Below are 22,379 nucleotides of genomic sequence, written 5' to 3'. Positions count from 1 at the left end.
ATCGAAACCGGTAGTGTTGAAATAAAATATCTAGTGGAAAATTGCAATACCTGTGGTTTTAATATGTTACGCTTCCACCATATCACGCCTGAGACCTCATCATTCATAGGGTGGTTATTTGTATAAGGCGTCAAAGATAGTCTAGTAAGCTAAATACAAGGGTAAAGATATTTTACAGACACCTTTCCTTAGTCATTGCTGTTTAACAATTATTCATTACATTTTCCCACACTTAGGTGTTAACTTAACTTTAAACAATAAATAATAAGGCTTATCTGCTCCCATTGATAAACATTGTATTCGAAAGAGTTTTTTCTATTCCAAGTTTTTCTAACTTTTCATCGCATTAAAATTCATTTATGTTCTAAAATGATATAAAAACCAACCCCTCATACGTTCATCGTGTTTAAAATAAAATTAATGTGAGTGGCAAAGGTTTTCCTCATTAACTCAGCAAAACAAAATATAATCAATTAATGCATACAAAAGAAAACTTCGTAGCAATAAACACTGCACCTTTATTATACAAAACTTAGCAAAATACTAATTAGGTTAAAACACCCTAGGGTCAATTCATGGAACAATCATACTGGTCGATCTGGAAATTTCATTATATTTAGAACACTGGTCCATGTAATCAGTCATCAACATTTTTGTCATGCATAATGGACACAACCTTCTTTCCTTGGGCAGCGCTGACGGATGAGATAAGGTTGGAACTTTAATCCTTGGGAGGGGAGAAGGAATGGGTGGGCCTCTACCTTAAATACGATCATTTCAGGGCCGTCCGGCTGAACTTCGAACGAAACACATTCCAATTTTATAGTTACCCCACCACTGACTGCTATGCCCACAACAAGTGAAATTTTAGTGTCTCAAATAAGATACCGGATGATTTTTTATTCACTTCAGTTTCATTTCTAAGGTATTTATTTCCGTACAAGTACGGTCAATTACAATTCTCACGTTCACTCAGATTCCTTATAAAAATCTTGGCTAAGCTATCGCATTAGAGAATGGATTAAGAGCAGTAACTCGAATCTACCAAGTTCTTTCGAAGGAAAAAGAAAACTCCTCTCTGGTCTTATTCACAAATTTAACCGAAATCCACGAATGAAAAATCATCCTGTAGATGAAGTTAGCATTAGGTTTTATTTGGTATGCCTCTTTTCTGAACGGCATTTTTTTTAAATCAATATAAAATATATGCAATTGAGTATTAATGCATTCACATGTATCATTAATCTGATATTTTCAAAGTTAATTGTGATAAAAAATCTATCAAAATACTCAAGTATCACAGTACCAATACACAATTGAACTTCTGTTTCCTAGGAATTAACTCATGAATGCGTTACCTATGGCTGTTGCCATACATAATAGTCCACCAGAAATGACATAGTTAACAGCACTTCCACTGGTCACGTTACAACAGAAAACTGCCCCGTCCACTACCTTCGGGTAATAGTCGTTCCAAAAGGAGAAGGCCTTGTAGTCAAAATTCGCCAGGTCACTCATGTTGAAATTCCTATCAATGATCAAGATTCCGGGATTTTCCTTAGTGAACTGATCCCACTTTAAATGGATCCCATTTTGCGCAGGATTAGTGTACTTCATGAAATTACCCCACATCGTCATCGTCAAATCTGTTACCCTACGATCTGCCGTGTTCCAAATGACTTGCAGCGGCAGTGCGGGCCAATAAGGCATTCCCCATACTAAAGGAAGCTCAAAAAAATTTGGGACCTCTATCCAGTCCGCCATCGTCACTAAATTGGTCTTCAGCTTGTAGTCGAAGCGGTAAAAAAATGTGGGGTTATCAATGCTCATGAAGGTAGCCAACTGATAGGCACCCGCCGCGTACTTCTTCTCCGTCGAGAAATCTATCAACTTCTGCCGCAAGAAGAAGGGGTCGGCGGCCTGCGGCTGGGGACTATAGTAAAAGAGAACCGCATCCAGAAGGTGTTGATAGTTAATGGGGCAGGAGTCGTTCGTGTCCGGGAGTTCCATTATTATTTGTTCCTGGAGCCACGCCTCGAACTCTTCTCGGTTGACGCCCTGCTCTGCGTTCTCCAGCGACTCCGCGAAGAAGAAAGCGTCCTCCATGTTCGTGTAGCCCAGCATCACTGGCACTTTGTGGAACTTGCCATCCACAAACAAGGAGAGGGGGTCCGCCGGCAGGAACACGTAGCTCGTGTTCGCAATGTCCCCGTCCACCGTGGGCCCCCATGGCCCAAACTCCGAGACTCCCTTGGACAACTCGGACGCTTCCACCTTCCTTAGGCAGTCCACGAGGTCCAAGCGCGGCTCATTTGGGCACCCGAATTTCGCGGAAACCCTTGCCAGCCGGATCGCTTCGGATTCGCGGGGTTTCACGGCCCAGGGTACCAAGCAGTTACCGCTCATCGCGACGGCCTTGGAGAACAGACCAGCCGAGAGGGGCGAGATGAGGTGCAGGGCCGCGCTCACGCCTCCCGCTTCGTGACCGAAGAGCGTGATGTTCTTTGCCGACCCTCCGAATATTACTATCTTGCTCTTCACCCATTGCAATGCCGCCACTTGGTCCAGCAGTCCAAAGTTCCCGGTGGACGCGGTATCCAGGGTCGTCAGGAATCCAAGCACGTTCAATCGATACGCGACGGTAACGATCATCAGCTGTTTAAAGATAGCAAATTGAAAGTTTAAGACCAATGTAAATAAGGTGGAGTTTTAGGAAAAATAAGCAAATATGGCTTAAGAACTAGCATACTGTGCAGTTGGAGAACATTTTCATTGACAGTATTTGCCCGGATTCTCATTATTAGCAGTATTCTGTCAGTCAGAGTAATATCAGCACATGTGCTTATAATATATCCATAGTCGCTTTGCTTGAATTACCAAACTAATTTAAAAGTTCTTGAGATTGATGAGGAATTCTGATAAAACGTTTTTCTGCTACCCTTCGGATTGAATTACCAGCAAGTTAATTTTGCAGTTAGATATTTCAGGAAAATTCATAAAATTAAGAGGATATTTTGTAAATATCGACACACTTTCTGCCTAGCTTATTGATGCAAGTTTAAACACGCACAAAAAATCTCAATAACCTGGTTTTGGAAATGCGTATTTCGATATCACAGCATTAATAACAAATGCATCCATTTAAGAAATTCATTAAGTCTTGGGTCACTGGAACGCAGTCCCCAGCCATGACCGAGTCATACAAACCGAGGAACCCGTTATATGCATTAACGAACACAAAATAAAATTGCTGATTATATTTAGAGTTATTATGGTAAATTTCGTGGAATTTGGCCCATTTAATACCTTTAAAAACGCTTTATCAACAAATACTGAGAATTTATACATGTATACCAAAGGTACTATGGGTAAAAGAGGGTACCAAATTGATTACATATTAATAAAGCAGAGGTCAAAGTAAGAGAGCAAGCAAAGAGCTGGAAAATCTTTTTGCGGGTAGATATCAGCATTGGCCATAGTAAATAAAAGCAAAACTCAAATTATTCTAAATGAGGAAAGAAACAAACAAACATTATTAAATAGAAAAAGAGAAAAATCCCGAACAAGGAATAGTACTGCAGCGGGAGCAAGTGGAAGAAATCAAAATAGCACAGAATCGATCAAAGAATTTTTGGAAGTACGATGACGGCAATGGTAAAAGAAGTGAGGGACGTTAGAGGCCGGAGGGAGTCCCTGAAAGTAACAGTAAGCATGAAAGTACGCGTACATTCTGTGTTGGTTGTTAGATTATAGAGTGAATAACTGAGAAAAGGAAAACGTATCACAATAGAATAAGTAACAAAATAATCGAAACACCAGAAGTGTTAAAGAAAATTGGATGAAAAACTTGAGCAAAGAAATTACATGAAATTTTTCAGGGAAATTCAGCAGGGGTGTTGAGGCGCCACTAAGAGGTACTCAATTCAGAAGCAGTGTCATCTGAGATGATAACGATGAGACTAGCAATTAATATATGTTTTCAACGGATATCAAGGGAAAGAGAAATTGAACGAAAAGGAAATGTATATTATAACACTCGACGAATCAGATAACGAAAAGAGGGGCTCGAACAGAAACGACCAGGGAATAACGTTAATCCGGATATCAAGAATCAGTTCATAAAAACCCAAACATGGATTTAAATGTTCTATGAATTTGTGAGGCGTTGAGAATAGCAAAAACAGGATAAAAATACCAAAAGATACGGAAACTTGGTGCCCAGGAAGAATAAAGAAAAAAAGATGAATAGACAGAATAAATGGTGAATCATGCTTTGGATATTTGGTATGTAAAACCGCAGCCATCAACTCAAAGGTTGGTGTGGTAGGTGAGGACAGAGCTAACCTGGTTCTAATCCAAACGTCCTGTGAAATTCAAACACCAGGGTAGAGGGACAGTCACTTTCCCTGTACCCCCTGTGGTCTCCCAGGAAGATAGGTAACCCGAAAAATTACATAATTTAGGTTAATCTAAGGGTATCGAGAGGCGTTTTCGGGAATCGAACCCGAGACACCGGGTCAGTAGTCCAGCACTACTCACTGGACTATCACGCCTCTGAATATTTTGTAGATAATAAATTTACGGCAGACATTCAGAAAAGAAAAAAGAAATGGGATAATGAAGAGGTAAGCGTAAGAAACTATGAATTAATAAATTTGACAGAGATAAAATTAATCATAAATAAGGTTTATTAATGAGAAATACAATTTTTTGGCTGCTGCTAACAAATTTTAGAACTATAAATTGTGTAGATGAACCGTATAAATAGCAGAGCAATAACCAGAAGATGGTTTGTAAATTACTTTATGCTGAAGAATAAGGAAAATAAAGAGAGTCATGCGGAACAATACTTGCTCGTAGAAAGTGCATTGCCATTCGGTTTAGCGATAGTGAAATATTGAAAGAACTAATGATTGACAGTCTAGTTGGGTCCCTTAAATAATCGAAAAACTGATGCCTTTCGGATGCAAATTTAAATTGCTCACATCCGTCAAAACTGGTCATCTTAGGTGAATAAACTTGATATTATAATGCAGCTGTTTGCATAAATGTATTATTATAATACAGATTTTGAAATCGAATGAAGTTATTTCGTAGCTTGAGGATATTTGAATGATAAAATTTGCGATATTTTTTTTAGAAAATGCTTATGTTTTGAACGGTAGACACTGCAATACCACTGTACGTCCATTTTACATTACATCAGAGGTCAAGGGGACTTGGTAGTCAAGAGGTAGAACGTTGGACTACTAACCGGAAAGCTCGGGTTCGTTTCCCGAGCACGCCCTTGGGCACCCTCAGTTTCATCCGAGCTGTGTGATTTTTCGGGTATCAGAATTTCCTGGGAACCATATGCGGCACAGGGAAAGGGACTGGCCCCTTTACCTTGATATTTGAATTTCACACGCCGTCTGGTGTAAAATTCACATATCAACGTATTAGATGAACTCAACTGAAACTTCATAATGAGTGAACTCCACCCACGCATACCAAACTGACCTTTAGGTTGAATAGGTGTGTTTTTTATCAGAGGTCAGCCTGATAAATGTTTGCATTTGGGAAAGAGGAATCTTTCTAGAGTTGGAATACTATTTTCTGGCTCATGCTCCATTTAGGACTTAATGAAGGAACCCAAAGCAGGAGAGTTGCTTAGTGATTCATAAATGCCCGGTCTAATTTATAAGATAACAAAATTCACATATTTATATTGCTATTTTCAGAGCTGTTGAGGTGAAATTCGTCAGCAGCATAGAAAAAATGTGCAACGTCTTGTAGAAATGAATTCCATCGATCTTGAAGGTATCATGAAATGCACTATCGCGGGAAGAATGGCTAGACGGCACAAATAAACGAGTTTTCTTTATTGCAGTTGTTTAATTTTCACGATGGGTGGCTTTGTTGAGATTTGATACAACCGTTCAAGCAAAATCAACACTCTAGCAGAAAATAATTGTACCCGCATGCAAGAGAAAGAGTGATTTGCATTCAAATGACATGCTCTTAAGCCGTGATGTTATTTGGAGATCTTAACTACAATATGTAAGTGCACGAACATCGTTGAGCTCGGACCAACCTTTTGTTTGACTGCGAGAACAGATCCATCCCAAAAGGCAGTATTCCCAGTTTCAAATAAGCCAGGGTGGAACCAAACAACAACTGGCCAGCCGTCACTAGGCACGGATCCTTTGGATGAAAGAAAATGGTTATTTCTCTGGAGTGTAATTATAAAAATAATTTTAAATTTCAAAATCTGAATACATGAAATTGGAAACCAAACAGATGATCAACCAAGTTCGATAACTACAGTTTTTGAGGCAGTGAGCATGCGAGAAAAAAATTAATCTAAAAAAGGGAACAGAATTAAATTCAGTGTTGTCACAATTTCCTGAAAAATTTCCCAACATTGGCATTCCATGCTAAGCTGGATTCACTAAAAAACTAAAATATTAAATTATGAATTAAAATATTTAATCAAACGAATTCAATTGTTTCGGTCATCCGCGCACTCCAAGGCATTCCATTCAACTTCGACTTATTCTTTGGTGCTTAGTGAAATGACAATTGAGGTTTACAAGGTCTATCCCAAAAGTAGTAGAACTTATTTTTTTTCGGATGGACGGAAGGACGGGTGGCGGTTTCTCTGGCTGGGTTTGAGGGAGGGGAGTCTCAGGAAATATTGGAGGTCGGTGGCAGCTTGCTCCCAGCCTTTTCGGAGTGCGGATCGTTCATTTGCGAAACCTCTATAACGTAACCTCGTTACGCATCATCATGAACCAGTTTTTGAATCAGCGCTACGCCATCAACTTTTGCGTGAAACTGGGCAACACTGAGAGGAGACTCATGACATGCTCAAGGCAGCTTATGGTGATAACGCTATGGGTAGATCGGGTGTTTTTGAGTGGATTAAGTTGTTTCGGGAGGGTAGAGAAGAAGTTGAAAACGCCGAACGTTCAGGACACCCTTCGACCTTAAATAGGTTCAAAAATCTTACCAGAGTGAATGCTTTGTTGGAGAGGGATCGCAGATTAAGTGTTTGTATGGTTTCTAATGAACTTGTCATCCCCAAAAGCTATATGCACCAACTTGTGACCGAAAACATGGTCATGGGAAAGGTGTGTGCGAAGTTGGTGCCGTGAGAGCTCTCGGACGAAACAAAGGAAACTCGCACGCGGATCTGCCACGAGCTTCTCGCTCACGTGAGTGAGCATCCAAATTATTCAAACAAAACCCCACCAGGCTCGTTCCTCTTCCCCTGCCTCAAATCCGTGCTGAAAGGACGTCACCACGGCTCGGTGTGTTACAACAGGCCGTGACGATGGAGTTAGGCAGCATTCCGGGCGCCGCCTTCAAGAAACCTGGAAGTGGAAAACCCGGTGGCAGCGTTGTGTGGACGCACCAGGGTGCTACTTCGAAGAATTTTGAGTGAATGTATCAATTCTGGCAATAATTTTGTATAATGAACTCAATTCTACTACATTCGGGACAGGAGTTTTATGGCTGGAGAGAATAAGACCCTGATTGTCAAGTCTCTGATTATCACGCTCGGATGCAACGTACCCGCTTTTCATGGAGAGTGGACCTCTAAGTGGACCTCCCCCTCCTTTTATCACCTGAGTGAATGTATCAATTCTGGTAATAGTTATTTTATCATCGACTCAGTTATACTACTTTTGGGACAGTCCTTTATTGCAGGGCAGATGGCTCATTTAGCTCATTTCATGATGGTTTCATGTTACACACTCAAGGAGACGAAATGTTATTTTAAAAGTGACGTGGGGAAAAATATGGGAAGCACTATTCTACAAGTGGAAAACCGATATCATGTGTGTAAAAATTAACTCGAAAAGAGTCAAAGTCATAGGTATGCTACATACATTGAATACTGGGCGGATGACATTAGAGTTTCTTCACAGAATATATATCATTCTCTTCAGTCCCGTGCGTCTTTATAAGGGCCACTGTTCAATTTTTTGTGATCATTTTACTCGACACTTTCGGCGCCTAGGTCAAAACTCCATGAATTTCGTCTCTCCTTGCTTAATTGCTCCAATGCAGCCTCCGTAAATCGTTGCAGAAAAACACCTTGCTTTACGAGGTCACTCTCCATCACACAGTGCTCTAAATTTTTAAACATCATTATGCAATTTTCTATCATCCCTTAGATGCACATTTCTCCGATTTAAGAGAAAATTAGACATGGTAATATTATAAGATGTAGATATAGCTTTGGCAGAATTTTACCTTGTTTATTTGTACTACCTTCATTAACTAGTTTTTGTTCATTATAACGATAAATCCAACACGCGCTGTCAGTATTAAGCTCGCAGTAAGTCAGTAGTAAGCAGTGGCCATTACTTCCTCTGCACCCACTCACCACGAGACCAGGCGCTGAGGCTCCAAATGCGCTTTATAAAAGGAAATATAAAATGCATTGGTGGGAGTGTTGGTGCGACATGCTATCAAGCAGAAGCCTTTCGTGGCCGATTTGAACGGAGCTTGAATGAACTACTCTCCAACCTATGAACTGCCTCATATTCCACGGGAATTTGGGGTGAAACAAATGAATTTGGTATTTAATCCCAACGTTAGCATTAAAATCTTTGTAAACTAAATTAAAGGACACAAACAACCAAATAGTCATCATTAGGGTAGGCATATTGTTTCACACGAAATGTATCGAGGCCACATACTCTTTTATTTATATGGAATTTCATTTTTTGTAATATAATAATCGTTTGGCATTTTATAATTTACAAAGTTGCAAATAAGGAAGATACGCATTGAAAGTGGATGTGCGGACCGGAAACATGAAATTTCATGAAAATAAAACAGAGTAGAATCTTCGCAACTTGTCTAAGTGTGATATTACACATGAAAGAGGCAGATACAGTGAGAAATTAGTTATCACACAAAACATGCAAGCACAAAACATTGGAGCGTTTCATAAAAAACATGAAGATGAGAATCAGATAGATCGGGCAAAATTTGAAACAGAAACACATTTTTTTATAAGGTAAAATAAATGAAAAGGCCCATGATGAAGAGCTAGGAACAAAGGCGTATGTCAGATAAAGAGGGATTTAAGGCGGATAAGTTTTTTCGGAAATAGAACTGAATAAGGAGAAACGGAGGGCCGTGGTTGAACAAATTCGGCGGGAAGGATTCAATAAATCAATTATGTAGAAACGAAATCATGGGAAGCACATTAATTTTTACTCACTGTGGATAAAGCATATCAGAAGTCCTAGAAACAATACGCAAATACCACAGAGGCAAAATAGTTACTCACAGACAGTTTGGAATAAAGCCGTAAAACTTGTAAAAAATGTTTCCTGAAAGGATCTCAAATCGAGATTTTTGCCTTCCCCAAACGGCGTGAGGGGTGTGTATTTGTCTGACGATGTTTCCTCCGTGTAAAGTATAGCCTCCGCGACGCCAAAAGATAACTCCAATTCCTTCCGTGTTCAATAGTGCCGCCATGGAACTTAAAACGTCCTCGTGACGTCTCCAAACTCGCCTCGAAAACCGGGAGCCACGGTTTTAGAAAATTTGAGGCGGGGCAATATCCACCGGTCTCTCGAATCCCATGACGAAACAGGTGAAAGTTCCTTTGTGGGCCTTCAAGGCGGGTGGCGACAGCTCTCTACTGCGACTGGCTCTCGCGAGTACTTTCTTCTTTCATCTGCGCATCTGTTTCCTGGAATTTAATTCCGTCTTTTGATCGACTTATCGGGTGATGGTCAATATAGCGGGTGAGGTGCTTGGCTGCCAACTAGAGGGTCTGAGGATGGAATCCAGGGGATCCGTAAGGAGACCAACAGATAACCACGGCCATAACTATATTTGGGCATCCGGGATATGGTTGCGCGCTAGGTAGTCCGATATTATACCATTTCCCTGGTTTTTATGGTTTTTTCGACGCGAAATGACTCCATATCATACCATTACTATAATTTGTGGCTATGGTTTTCACTACACTTCAATGAGTTTCTCTATGAAATGTACGAAAGGAAAACCGTGACTATTCGCTAATTATTATGTGCTCCCGATTTTTTCCATACAAATTTCGCATACCTACGATGCATGTATTTAAAATCGTTGAGTTTTGTCATGGTGGAAGTAAAAAGTGTTTCTCGCACTCCAATGAGAATTGAATTGGATTAAAATGTGTTCCTAGATTCAAATGCAAAAAATTTTTATTTTGGCTCGCTTTTTGTTCAGATGAACTACAAATTGAAACTTGATCCCATTGCTTACTCCTTGTATTTCAATAAACTCCTTTTAATAACCGTTATATTATTCGTGATTTACATTCCATGATGAAATATAATCTGGTCCATATTTCTACGAAAATCAAATAATTAGAAATACTTTAACAAATTGAAGTCATCTTTGAACATTGAACACACATGCACGTGGCGTATTGAAGTTTGGAGTATTTGCCAGTAACCTAAATATTCTTGGACACGTTTTTCTCTAAGGATCAATTACTATCTCATACAATGTGTAAAAGAATGTTTTTAAATTAGTATTTCATCATATTATACCAAAAACTTAAAAATAATGTAGCACAAGCAACCAAACAAGAGGAATTAAAGAAAGAAATGCAATATATTTCTTGATCAAAGTCAAAGGGAAACTAAGTTCACGAAAAAACAATTCTACTAATCCTAATTAGTTTTTTCGTTGAGCTGAAACTTCTTTGTTTAATTAAATGACTCATTCTTAATGAAGGGATGGAAAAATATTCCTGCGCTCAATTAGTGCGTAAATTTACGTACCATTTTCTCCCATTACTAATTGGCAAAGTATAATCAACCTATTTTTATTTTGACGACCTATATTACGCGACCAGTTATTGGCTAGGTTACAATACAATTTCTATTGATATGTAATATTACCTGCGCTCTCTAATTTATTTTTAAAATAATTTCAGGAAAAGTGTAAACTTTTAACGAAAAAAATCCTGTTTTATCCATTAGCATACACTGTTGCCTTGCCTATTTTGCCTTTCGGGGTGGGATGTGGGCCTGACGAAAATGCAATAAAAACCTTTCTGAATCGCTAATAAGATAATTTTTTATTTTACACCCGTAAATTAATGCGTAATTTTCCCTTCTATCATTGAGTTTCGTCATCTTCCGAACACTTGGTCATATTTAAGGTGATGTCTCACTTCGTCCAAATTTGAGTTCATCGTATTCACCCTGCAAAAGCATGGGTATGGCACAGCGAGAGCCCCAAACATGTATGTAAGCATATATAATTGAATAATAAATGCAAAATAATGAAAACTTTCAATGTAAGAATATGTACACAATTAATAACACTCATTATTTAATTAACCTGTAAAGTTGTAACAGATTTGCGTTTGTGTGTGATTAGATGCACAAGTACGCATAACTTGAAGAAGTTGCACTATGCAGCGAAGGTATTAATGAATTAGAAACATATTGATCATAGAACACAAAGAGGGACTCACTTATTGTTTGAAAAGTACCAGTCCTATTTACTCTTTCGAGGAATATAGATGGTGTTGTCGAGCCCTCACGTAATGTGCGAGTAGTGTCATTTTTTGTGCATTTTCTACGCCGGGTTTATCCTCACCTTCCTCCTTTCACATCCAAACCCCTAATGGCGCAAATGATGACGTCAGCTGTCCATCGCCTCCCCAAATACATTTGTACACGTATACATTATTTTTATATATATTTATAATAGATTACATTACATATATATAAATATTCTGTGTGAACACTGTTTATATATACTGTGGTCGTCCTTTACATGTTTTCCTATCCCTTTTCCTTATATCTATTTCTATGTGAATGAGTATTTGTTCGCCGTTTGGCGGGATTACGAGTTTGAATGTGTGTGTGTATATATATATATATATATATATATATATATATATATATATATATATATATATATATATATATATATATATATATATATATATATATATATATATATACACACACACAAAAAACAAAGAAACGCACAAAAAAGAAAAGAAAAAGAAACTCACAAGTTTTCGAATTTCGGTAGCCAAGCCACCTTCCCAAGGAAGAGAAGAAAGGACCAGAGCTTCATGTATAAATTTATATATATATATATATATATATATATATATAATATACATATGAAGACATATGAAGGATATTAGGAAGGTAAGGTCCGAATCACCGTAGCTAATCGAATATCTAGCAAACATGGAAACTCGTATGCGTACCGCCTCCCCGCATGCCTTGTGCGTTGAACGACGCCTTTTTTGTTAATTTTACTTCATGTGCTGTCTAATATGCCAGTTCAAAATATGAAAACAATTATCAGCCCGCCGACTGTGAAATACGTTCAGTGACTAGTTTGCTGACAGCAAGGATATCAAGGAATAGGACAGCAACGAGGGACGCCCCCTACCCCAGCGCCCCTCGACGGAATTTCTCCTCAATCTTGCCACTTTCGTCCTAACTAAAAATGCATTCGCTTTCCAAAATTGTTTTTACCTACAGACAAAAGGCACAGCGATGGGAACGAGGATGGCACCATCATACGCCAATCTCTTCATGGGCCATCTCGAAGAGACTTTCCTGTCACAGCAACCGTTTCAACCTCTTTTCTGGGTCCGCTACATAGACGATATTTTTATTCTCTGGACACACGGCTCTGATTCTCTCAACAATTTCTTATCCGCCTTAAATTCATCTTTCACTGAATAATTCACCTCTTCCATTTCAGACTCCACCATCACCTTTCTTGACAAAGACATCTCACTTCAAAACAACAAATTCACCACTTCAGTACACATCAAAGTCACTAACCATCAGCAATACCTACACCACACAAGATGTCATCCTCAACACACGAAACGCTCGATTCCTAACTCTCTCTCTATCCGCGGACACCGAATTTGCAACACCTCAGCCACTCTCAACAAATACCTTGCCAATCTACACCTTGCACTCCTCAAACGCGGTTACCCAGAAAAGTTACTACGAAATAAAATCCACCGTTCCACCCGACCAAACACACCACACAATAACAAGCCCACATCTGACGCAGGACTCAACCTTTGCACCACCTATTTTCCCGGATCACACAGACTGAAAACCCTCCTTAAAGAACTGTTTCCAATTTTACATGACAATGACGCGACCTCATCCTTACTAGCCCAATGCCCATCTATCGCATACAGACGACCCGACAATCTCAAAAACCTTCTGAAATCCGCCGACCCTTTGGCGCCCTCCCGTGAAAAATTTCCCAAAATTTCCCCAACTTGCAACCGCCCCCGATGTTAAACCTGTCCTCTTATTATGCCTATTCCCCCTCATTGCCCCCTCACCTCGTTCCCACGCTAATTGCCTCTCAAAAAATATTATTTATCTTTTGTCATGCAAACATTGCTCTTCCTTTTACACAAGCGAATGCATTACCCCCTTATCCATCCGAATGAATAATCACCGGTACTCCTGCAATTCTGCCTCACTCTCTTCTCTTCCTATCCCTTCACACGCCAATTCCCACAACCTTTCATTCGACCAGTGTTTTGCTCTCAGCATCCCAGAATCCATACCTGATTCGGCCACCAATATAGAGGTGAGAACTCGTGAATCCGCCTACATTTTAGCTTTCCGTTCTTTCAAAATTCCCACCCTTAACCGCCAACTTTAATTTCCCTCCCATCATTCCCTCCACACCTCCCCTCCCCGCCCATACCTCTTTCCCCTCTCCACAGCAACAGCATATTTTCAGTCTCTCTTGAAGAAGGCCTCTGAGAGGTCCGAAAGCTCGAACAGTTTACCGTGTGAGTGTCCTTTTAAATGTTACTATTCTATTCTATTTGTGTTATATTGTGTCAGCCCATTATTGTGCCGCTCGTGTGAGTTTTTCCGTATATATATATATATATATATATATATATATATATATATATATATATATTTTTTTTTTTTCGAAATGGAACGCTCTTCGGCGACGCACCAAATCTCCCACCTTTCTTAATTATCCCATCCCTACTCACACTGCTTCCCACAATCAATCTTTTGACGACTGCTTCTCCGTTTCGGTGATTGAAATCCTTCCCAAATCTGCCAGGATAATAGAGGTGAGAACCCGCGAGATGGCGCATATCTGGGTGGCCCAATCATTTAAACCGCCCGGACTGAACCAAGCCCATTGAATGCATCATATGGCTGCCTACATATCCCCCCCACCCCCTTGTTCATTTCCTGTTGGTCCCTTACCTCTCCTTCCCCAACCTCTCCCCCGCACACGTCCTATCCGCTCTCCCCCGAGAACGCCATTCTGAAGACGACAGCCGAGCTGTCGAAACGTCAAATAACAAATTGTGAGTGTCCTTCCTTTGTTTCTCTATATTCTAAAAATCTACATCTGTGTTTTTATATGTTTGTGCGTCACGGAAGAGCGTTCCTTTTCGAAGATATTTTTACATATATATATATATATATATATATACACACACACACACACGAGGGTCATCCGGAAAACAGTACCCGTTCGTGAAATAAAGAGACAAAAGTAAATATTAACAAACATAAAAAATTTTATTTGAAAGAGGATACTTTAAACTACTTCTCAACATAATCTCTAAGCAAATTAAGGCATTTGTCATAACGTGTGACAAGTTTCTGTATTCCTGCTGCATAGTCCTTCGCCGCCAGCTCATTGAGATACGCGAGGGACCCATCTTGCACAAATTTTTGCATAATGCAGATGGTGTTTAACAATTTCATGAACAATTGTTCGAGAAACATTGGGAAAATGCTCACAGATGTCATCAATTGTGACGCGCCGATCGTTCCTCACGAATTCGTCAACTGAGCTCACCAGTTGGTCTGTAATGACAGACGGTCTCCCCGAACGCTCATCGTCGTGTGTGTTCCCCCTCCCCATGTTGAAGTTGCGACACCACCGCCGAACAGACGACTCGTCCATTACATTGTCTCCATACACCTCCTTTAATTGGCGATGAATATCACATGGGCGAACGTTTCTTGCATTGAGGAATTTAATCACTGCCCTCACTTCACAACTGGCGGCGTTCTCAATTTTTTTAAACATTGTAAACAATCACAGAAACAACACAGGCAATGCTAGCGTCACGCAACTTGGCTCAGAGAAGGCAGACAAGCCACTGAAGCTATCTGACCTCGTCCAGCGGCTACTCGCGTCGTCAGCACTTCATGCGGCACGAACGGGTACTACTTTCCGGATGACCCTCGTGTGTGTGTGTATTTATATATAGAAGGGTTATTACGAGGGTAACACGAATCCTTCTCGAATATCTTCGAGATCAAGATCATTTACTAAAAAAACTCTCAGCGCTTTTTGTCATCTATACGTGATTTTCTTTTATACTTCCTCGTCATTCAGGTGTATACTATATGTGTGCACATATGTATACATATATGTACCTGCATGCATGTATTAATATATATATGTGTATATATATATATATATATATATATATATATATATATATGTATATGTATATATATATATATATATATATATATTTATATGTGTATATATATGTATATGTATATATATATATATTATTATTATAATTATTAGGTAATCTACCGGTTAAGGTAGGTTTTTGGATGGACACACCTCCTAAATAAATATTTTGTGACTCCTAAAAAAACAACAATCCATCATCCTATTGTATATCAATCCCTCTTCATCTCTGGGTACTTTCTTCCTCCCTTAATCCCGTCCAACATCCCTATCCTGTTCCTTCCCTTTCCTCGTTTGCCTAACATTCTCCTCTCAATAACAGTCTTCAACATCCCACTGCCGATCAATACCCCCTTCATCCACTTTTCCTGCCTCCATAGGATTTCTTCCAACAAACCCCTCTTCGCCCACCATACCAAGTACTTCCTCATTTGTTTTCTTCTCTGTCCATTTGATCTTCTCCACACCCACATTTCAAAAGCCTCCAATTTACGTTTATCCTCCTGCTTCAATGACCACGTTTCCGCGCGGTACATAGCTACGCTCCATATCAAGGTTTTTACGAGTCTTTTCTCAACATCCTTACTCAACGTCCCTGTCATCAACTCCCTCATCCTTGTAAAAGCCTCTTTGCCTAGCGCAATTCTTCTCCTTACGTCCCTACTACTTTGACCGTGTTGCTCAAAACACTTCCGAGATAAGTGAACTGTTCTACCTGCTCTAGTTTTTGCCCTGCTATTTTAATGTTTATCTTAGCATTTTTCTTTCTAGAAAATCGTATAACCTTTGTTTTATAAATATTATTGATTCTCATTCCATAACTGTCGAACTGAATTTCCAATGCACCCAGCAATGCTTGCAACCCCTTGGCTGACTGACAAACTAAAGCTTGGTCATCCGCGAACCTAACTGATTTTACGAATTCCGCGCCCACCTTCATTCCTACCTCCAGTTCCTCCCATGCCTCTTTAATCATTTCCTCTGCATACAGGTTGAACAGCAACGGTAATAATGGGCAACCCTGCCTTACACCTCTTCCTAACGCTGCCCATCCGGACTCCCCGTTCCCCAACCGCACCTGAGCAGTCTCAGACATGTACAGGTTGCGGATTAGCCTACTATCCCTTCAATCTATTCCCATTTTCTGCATTATACTCATTAGGTTTCCCCAATGCACTCTATCAAACGCTTTTTCGAAATCTACGAAACAGGCAAATACCTCCTGGTTGTGTTCAATATTCCTCTCGATTAATAATCTTATTGCTACAATGACATCACCCGTACCTCTCCCCTTCCTAAACCCATATATATATATATATATATATATATATATATATATATATATATAGAACGCAAATAGAATAGCAACATTTACAAGGCCTCTGAGAGGGCCGGTAGCTCGAACAATTTACCGTGCGAGTGTCCTTTTACATGTTGCTATTCTATTTGTGTTCTATTGTGCCGTCCCATTTTTGTGCCGCTCGTGTGAGTTTTTCCGTACAATCGTTATATATATATATATATATATATATATATATATATATATATATATATATATATATAGTGGAATATATTCGAGATGGATATCACATTCGGGCGGCACGTCATACTACAACGACGCAATGGGTGACGCATAGCATGGTGGAGTTACTCTCACAACGATTTTACACTTAAGATGGTTTACCAGCAAATGAAATGGGAAACTGCCGCTGACACACTGTGTCACTGCAATGCACTCACAAGCCATCTAAATGACGCTCTTCCGAAAGAGCGTAGTTTTTATGAGTGCACAGCCACGCATTTGCACGCTCACCCCCCAGCGACCACCTACCAACGCCACCGCCGGCCGTCAACTCTCAGCCTGCCCCGGTCCGGTAGCCCCGCTTCCCCCCGGCCCTCGGCTTATCGCGTGACGGGAGGCATGAATTGCTCGGGGGATAAGGCACTCCTGGGCGCCGGCAACTTCGAACCAATTAGTGGAGGGGAAGCAGGTTACAATTTCCTCGCATCGAGGATGGGAACCCGACGGAGGTGGGAAATCAGAGGAACGCCACAACGCAGGACGGTTTTTTAGTTTGGAACGCTAGGTGGGTTTTGTTTCAAATTTTTCACGTGCTATAAAAATACCTCTGAGTTGGGCATTGTATAAGTGTCTCGGGAGTCGTGCTTTAATGACTGCACGTAGTACACCCAAACGTCGGTCATTTCCCTTGAAATGAAAATCCCTAGTTCTTACTCTGGGAAAAATTTTGGATAATTCTTGAAATGTTTATTTCTGCTCTCTTTTTTTAAGGGTTTGCAAAGTAATTTAAATTTTAGAGAATCAGTAGTGCTACAGGTGAGAAATACAATATGTTATATTTTATTTCTTGGTTGAATACTCAGAGAAATGTGAGCTCTTAATAGGTTCAGTTCAGATGATCGGAGGGATTCTGAAAATAGTATCCTGTGAGGATTCATGTCACGGCTACAACACAATCTGGTTATTCACTTTCCCCCAAAAACCATTTGATTTGGGTTTATTTCGAATATTTTTATATCATTAGTTGGCAATATTCCACAATGATCGCATTCACGCTTATTTATCAACCTAGTTTTAACGTTCTCGGAGCAAAAACTGACATTGCTTAACTTTAGATCCGCTTAAACTCAGATTCCACTGAGTTCGGTAAATACAAAGAACCATGTAAATACCATAGTAATAAATTTAGTAACAGAGGATGACATACATCAGATTACACAACCAAATGGATATGAAACCAATGGGTCATGATGGATTTAGAATAATGGACTTGAAAAGGTGCCCTAATATAATACCTGTATTAAAGGATATTTTAGTATGGTTCTGCAAAAATTAATACACTAAAATTAACCCCAAAAAATCCCAGAGAATGTCTGAGGCTAGATCAAAAAATACAAATATTCTAGATGGAAGAAATATCTTTCAAAAATTAGGAATTCTGCCAGTAGACAGGCTGTATAGATATAACATCATAATAGGAAACTATTTTTCTGAGAAATATTAAATATATTATTTCAATGAAAAGGAATTATCATTAAGGGACAATATGAAGTATATAAGAAACATTTCATAAAAAATAAAGATAGAAGAAAATTGGAGGTTGCTGTACCTCTAATTTCTCATGTAATACCTAAATATTTAAGAATATTACAGTCAGTAAACACTGAAAAGGGAGAATAAAAGACTGGCTTTTATACAAACTGGATTAGGGCTTGGAACAATATGCGACGTAATATATGTAGCTTTTTAATTGCATACATTTTAAGCTCTCATTGTTGTTGACGTGGAACCTGACTGACTAAGCAGGACCAGGATGAGGATTTCATGCATTAATTTTCAATGTACGCTAACTACTATTGCATATTATGAACATCGTATCACTATGGTATATGATGAAGATTGTCTGTAATTGTACGTTGCATTGATTTTCTTAGCTCTTTGTATATCAGATATGGTGAAGATAAAATTACAACTGTACATTAAACATAAACATTTTTTTCCCATAAATAACAAAAAAGGACTGAGATTTCTAATAGCAGCGTAAATTGAGATTGAAGACTAGCAGTGATTAAAAAAAAGTCATGGAAAGCAGCCATGGTTGAAAATCCCAGGTAAGATGACTTAATTTCATGAGGTTAATTCTTATATCTCCAGTCTTTGGTTCTTTAATGCTTGAGAATATGTTCCTCTTTAGTTGCAAGTACAGTCATTGCATCAACGTAATGTCGAAGTCGACGCTTCAACGTCAATGTCACGGAGTTTATTTTTATCTATTGAAAAATCTCCAATAAGTAAAAATGGACTGTTGCCTTTTCGTGTTCGACATGAGTAACTACTGCTCCGTTTCTCTCCTAGCGTCGGAACCTGGCACAAGAGTGGGATAGCACTCGGAAACGCAAAAGAAATCTCCGAGGCGAACGACTTATACCTAAACATTTCTTTGCGCACTCATTCCGCAACAAATACTCAACTCATCTAACCATTGGGACCTCTCTTTAAAATCTATTGAAATAATGATAAGAAATTCAAACATGTTTTCTTATCGCTTATTTGGGCCAAGATTTCATGAGACGATCGATAATTTGGCTGAAAACTAGGATGCTGGAAATATGAGTAAAATTTCTTCAAATTTTGTTCGCAAAACGCAAAATAACTAGATTAAATATTTTCGCTAATCTTGCCGATATGTTAATTATCACATATGTGGAACTCACCGACACATCACATACTGAAGCATAAAACAACGATCAAAACACCGCCCGTGGCACGGAAAACCAACGAACAATTATTTTTCCCAATTGAAAATAACTCAACTGGATGATGTACTATATGCATAATTGGAGTAACTTACATTTGTGATGGCTCTTTGACTGAGTAAAATTTACAATTTCCTAATGATTCCATCTTCATCCTGGTTGATATTACTCTCCAAGGTATTTTGATACACAAAAAATTATACTGTCATAAAAGGCAGCTAAACTCTTTATCGAAAGTACCTTCAGAAATAATATGAAAAATACTTTTCTATTAAAACAAGATAAATAAACCAATAGGTAAGAAAATAATAAAGGAACAGCTTTAGTGCTTTTCAACACTTAGATTAGAATTTTGGAATTTATTGTGTAAAAGTCATTAATTTTGTACGAAAAAATTATTAAAAAATTTATACTAAATTATAATATACCTATAAATAGTTGTCCGTTTCTTCATTACCAGGAAGTGTTTTTTCAGTTGAAAACGGCCGTAATATTTATTTATTATAAAATTGAGACTTGCCATAAGTGGTGCCATCTTGATTATTTTACCACCAATTTTCAAAATAAAAAGAAGAATAAAAGCTGAGTCAGAGGGTGTTATTTTGCTACCTCAACAAATTATTTTAGCAATTCCTCCTGCTAATATTTGTGTTGAAATTAAGGCTTAATAAATGAAAAAAGTAACTAAAGAGATAAGCGGCCAATAATTTCGGGAGTTTATTATCCGCAGCACCGCGAGAGAAGCTGTGACTGAAGCAGCCTTGGATTGTATCTTGCTTATGCCTTGTTTTATTACTTGGCTTTATCCTCTAGTTTTCAACTTAAAAAAATAAAAATTACATCTAATCATTAAAAATATGTAGGTCCTACAAGACCCATATATATTTAATGATTAGAAATTATTTTCACGCATAAGTGTACATACAAATTTCATTCTTAATATCACCGTACTATTCAGGAATGATTAGAGCGATAAAAAATTGTGTGCTTCAAGAAGACCGTCGCATTTCATGGAGAATTGAGAAATGCTATACTCTTAAAAAATAAATGTCTATTGCATCAATGAGGATAGCATAGAAATTCATTATTAATTCAAATAATTTATGGAGTAGCACAGAAAAAACGTATAAATCAAAGGAGAATGTTGCTCAAACATTTATCCTGTCTGTGATGGCATGGAAATGAAATAACTCATCTTGCGCGAGGCTTTTTTTTTGGCTTACGAATGAGTTTAAGATTTCGAGGGTTTCTCACCGGGTCAGAGCTTCCAACTTTCCCCGAGCTAATTCCTCAACGCCTTGAGTTCAATGTCAAGACAGACAATGGCAGCTGTCACCCTACACCAGTAGAAAACCGGCGAATACTTCTCCTCATACATGCATAATGATGTACATGGCTGCAAAGACACCAGTCTATCGAGCGTTCTTGGAGAAATGAAGGCATGGTCTCCGAGCGAAAAGGTATAATGCACCTCAGATATAACCTGCATGTAACATTTTGCCAAGAACTTACTTCAATGTTACATATTTGCTATATGCCTTTATTTAGCCTCAATCACGTGAGCAACAATTTTTAATTATTTTGTATTTTTATTTATTTTTAACAATTCATGGAAATTTTCCTTTTTAACTATTTTTAAGCAGATATCTTTGTTACAATGAAGAATCGTGAATACTCAGGGAATTTTTGAGATGGTGTGCTCAAACTTATTCTTAACCACTCGGAATAATTTATTTTGCTAAATAGGATAAGCCACACGCGATGGGAGCACACGGTCATAATACGCATGACAGTTAACGCAACTGGCATGGGTCTGGGTTTTAATGACTATCCCCATTCGATTCAACTGAAGTCCTTTCTAGGGCCGACATGGGGCCATCGCCACTGGCTGTCCCCCAAGGAAGAGGGATGGCCCGTCCACGGGTGTGCCCACGGCGTTCAATGAGCCCACTCACCATCGGGAACGAAAATGTTCAAATAGAGGCAGTCTTCAGACGGCTGCGGTACGTCCTGGAGGAACCTCTTGGCGACGATATCCTGCGACACGTCCTGGGGACAAGGTGGCGCGAAGCTCGAGGCGTTCCTCGTGTCCGTCCACGAGGGCAGGGGTGCAGTTTTGGGCGCGGCAAACCTCAGCTCCCCGAGCGGCGGCTGGGCGAAGGGCAGGCCGGCGTAGAGCGTGGCCCGCTGCGAGCGCGACACGTAGACGTCGCGGCCGACCACGAGTCCCTGGCCAGGGAGCATGAGCGGAGGCGGATCGCGGCCCGGCCGAGTGGCCACGGCGGCGTCGGCTCCCCACCAGAAGGCGGCGGCGAGGGTGAGGGTGGCCGCCACCCAATGGCCCGCTCCTCCGCTCGCGAGAGAAGTCACGTCCATGTCTCACGGGCCCGACTGCTCCCTGCCTTTCTCCCGCGCTCTCCCCCGCGCTCGCGAGTACCGCACCTCGCCCCGCGACGGCGGCGGCGGCTGCGCGCTGCCCTCAAAGCCCTCGGCCCCCCCCTCGACCGCTCGGCAGACCACCCGCCCGGACGAGGCTCCTTCCGGCCGGGGAAATTGAATGGGATGCTCCACTCAACGGCCAATGCGCACCGATTCCAAAGGCGCCGGGGGATCTA

General features: G+C 39.8%; 1 protein-coding gene across 1 annotated transcript; it reads right to left on the bottom strand.

The window, feature by feature from the left end:
* Positions 1–598: 598 nt before the first annotated feature.
* Positions 599–22,140, bottom strand: LOC139689433 (fatty acyl-CoA hydrolase precursor, medium chain). The gene is made up of 3 exons (XM_071586556.1): positions 21,720–22,140; positions 6,074–6,183; positions 599–2,655 (listed from the first exon to the last, which is right to left on the bottom strand). Exons 1-3 carry the CDS (start codon positions 22,138–22,140, stop codon positions 1,339–1,341), a joined length of 1,848 nt encoding a protein of 615 aa, XP_071442657.1. The 3' UTR covers positions 599–1,338.
* Between the last annotated feature and the right edge of the window lie 239 nt (positions 22,141–22,379).

The sequence above is a fragment of the Hetaerina americana genome, unplaced genomic scaffold (assembly GCF_022747635.1).
Source record: "Hetaerina americana unplaced genomic scaffold, ioHetAmer1.1.p SCAF_23, whole genome shotgun sequence".
In the NCBI taxonomy this organism is placed as follows: domain Eukaryota; kingdom Metazoa; phylum Arthropoda; class Insecta; order Odonata; family Calopterygidae; genus Hetaerina; species Hetaerina americana.
Note: the sequence above shows the minus strand (reverse complement) of the source record. Positions and strands in the feature narration are given on the sequence as shown.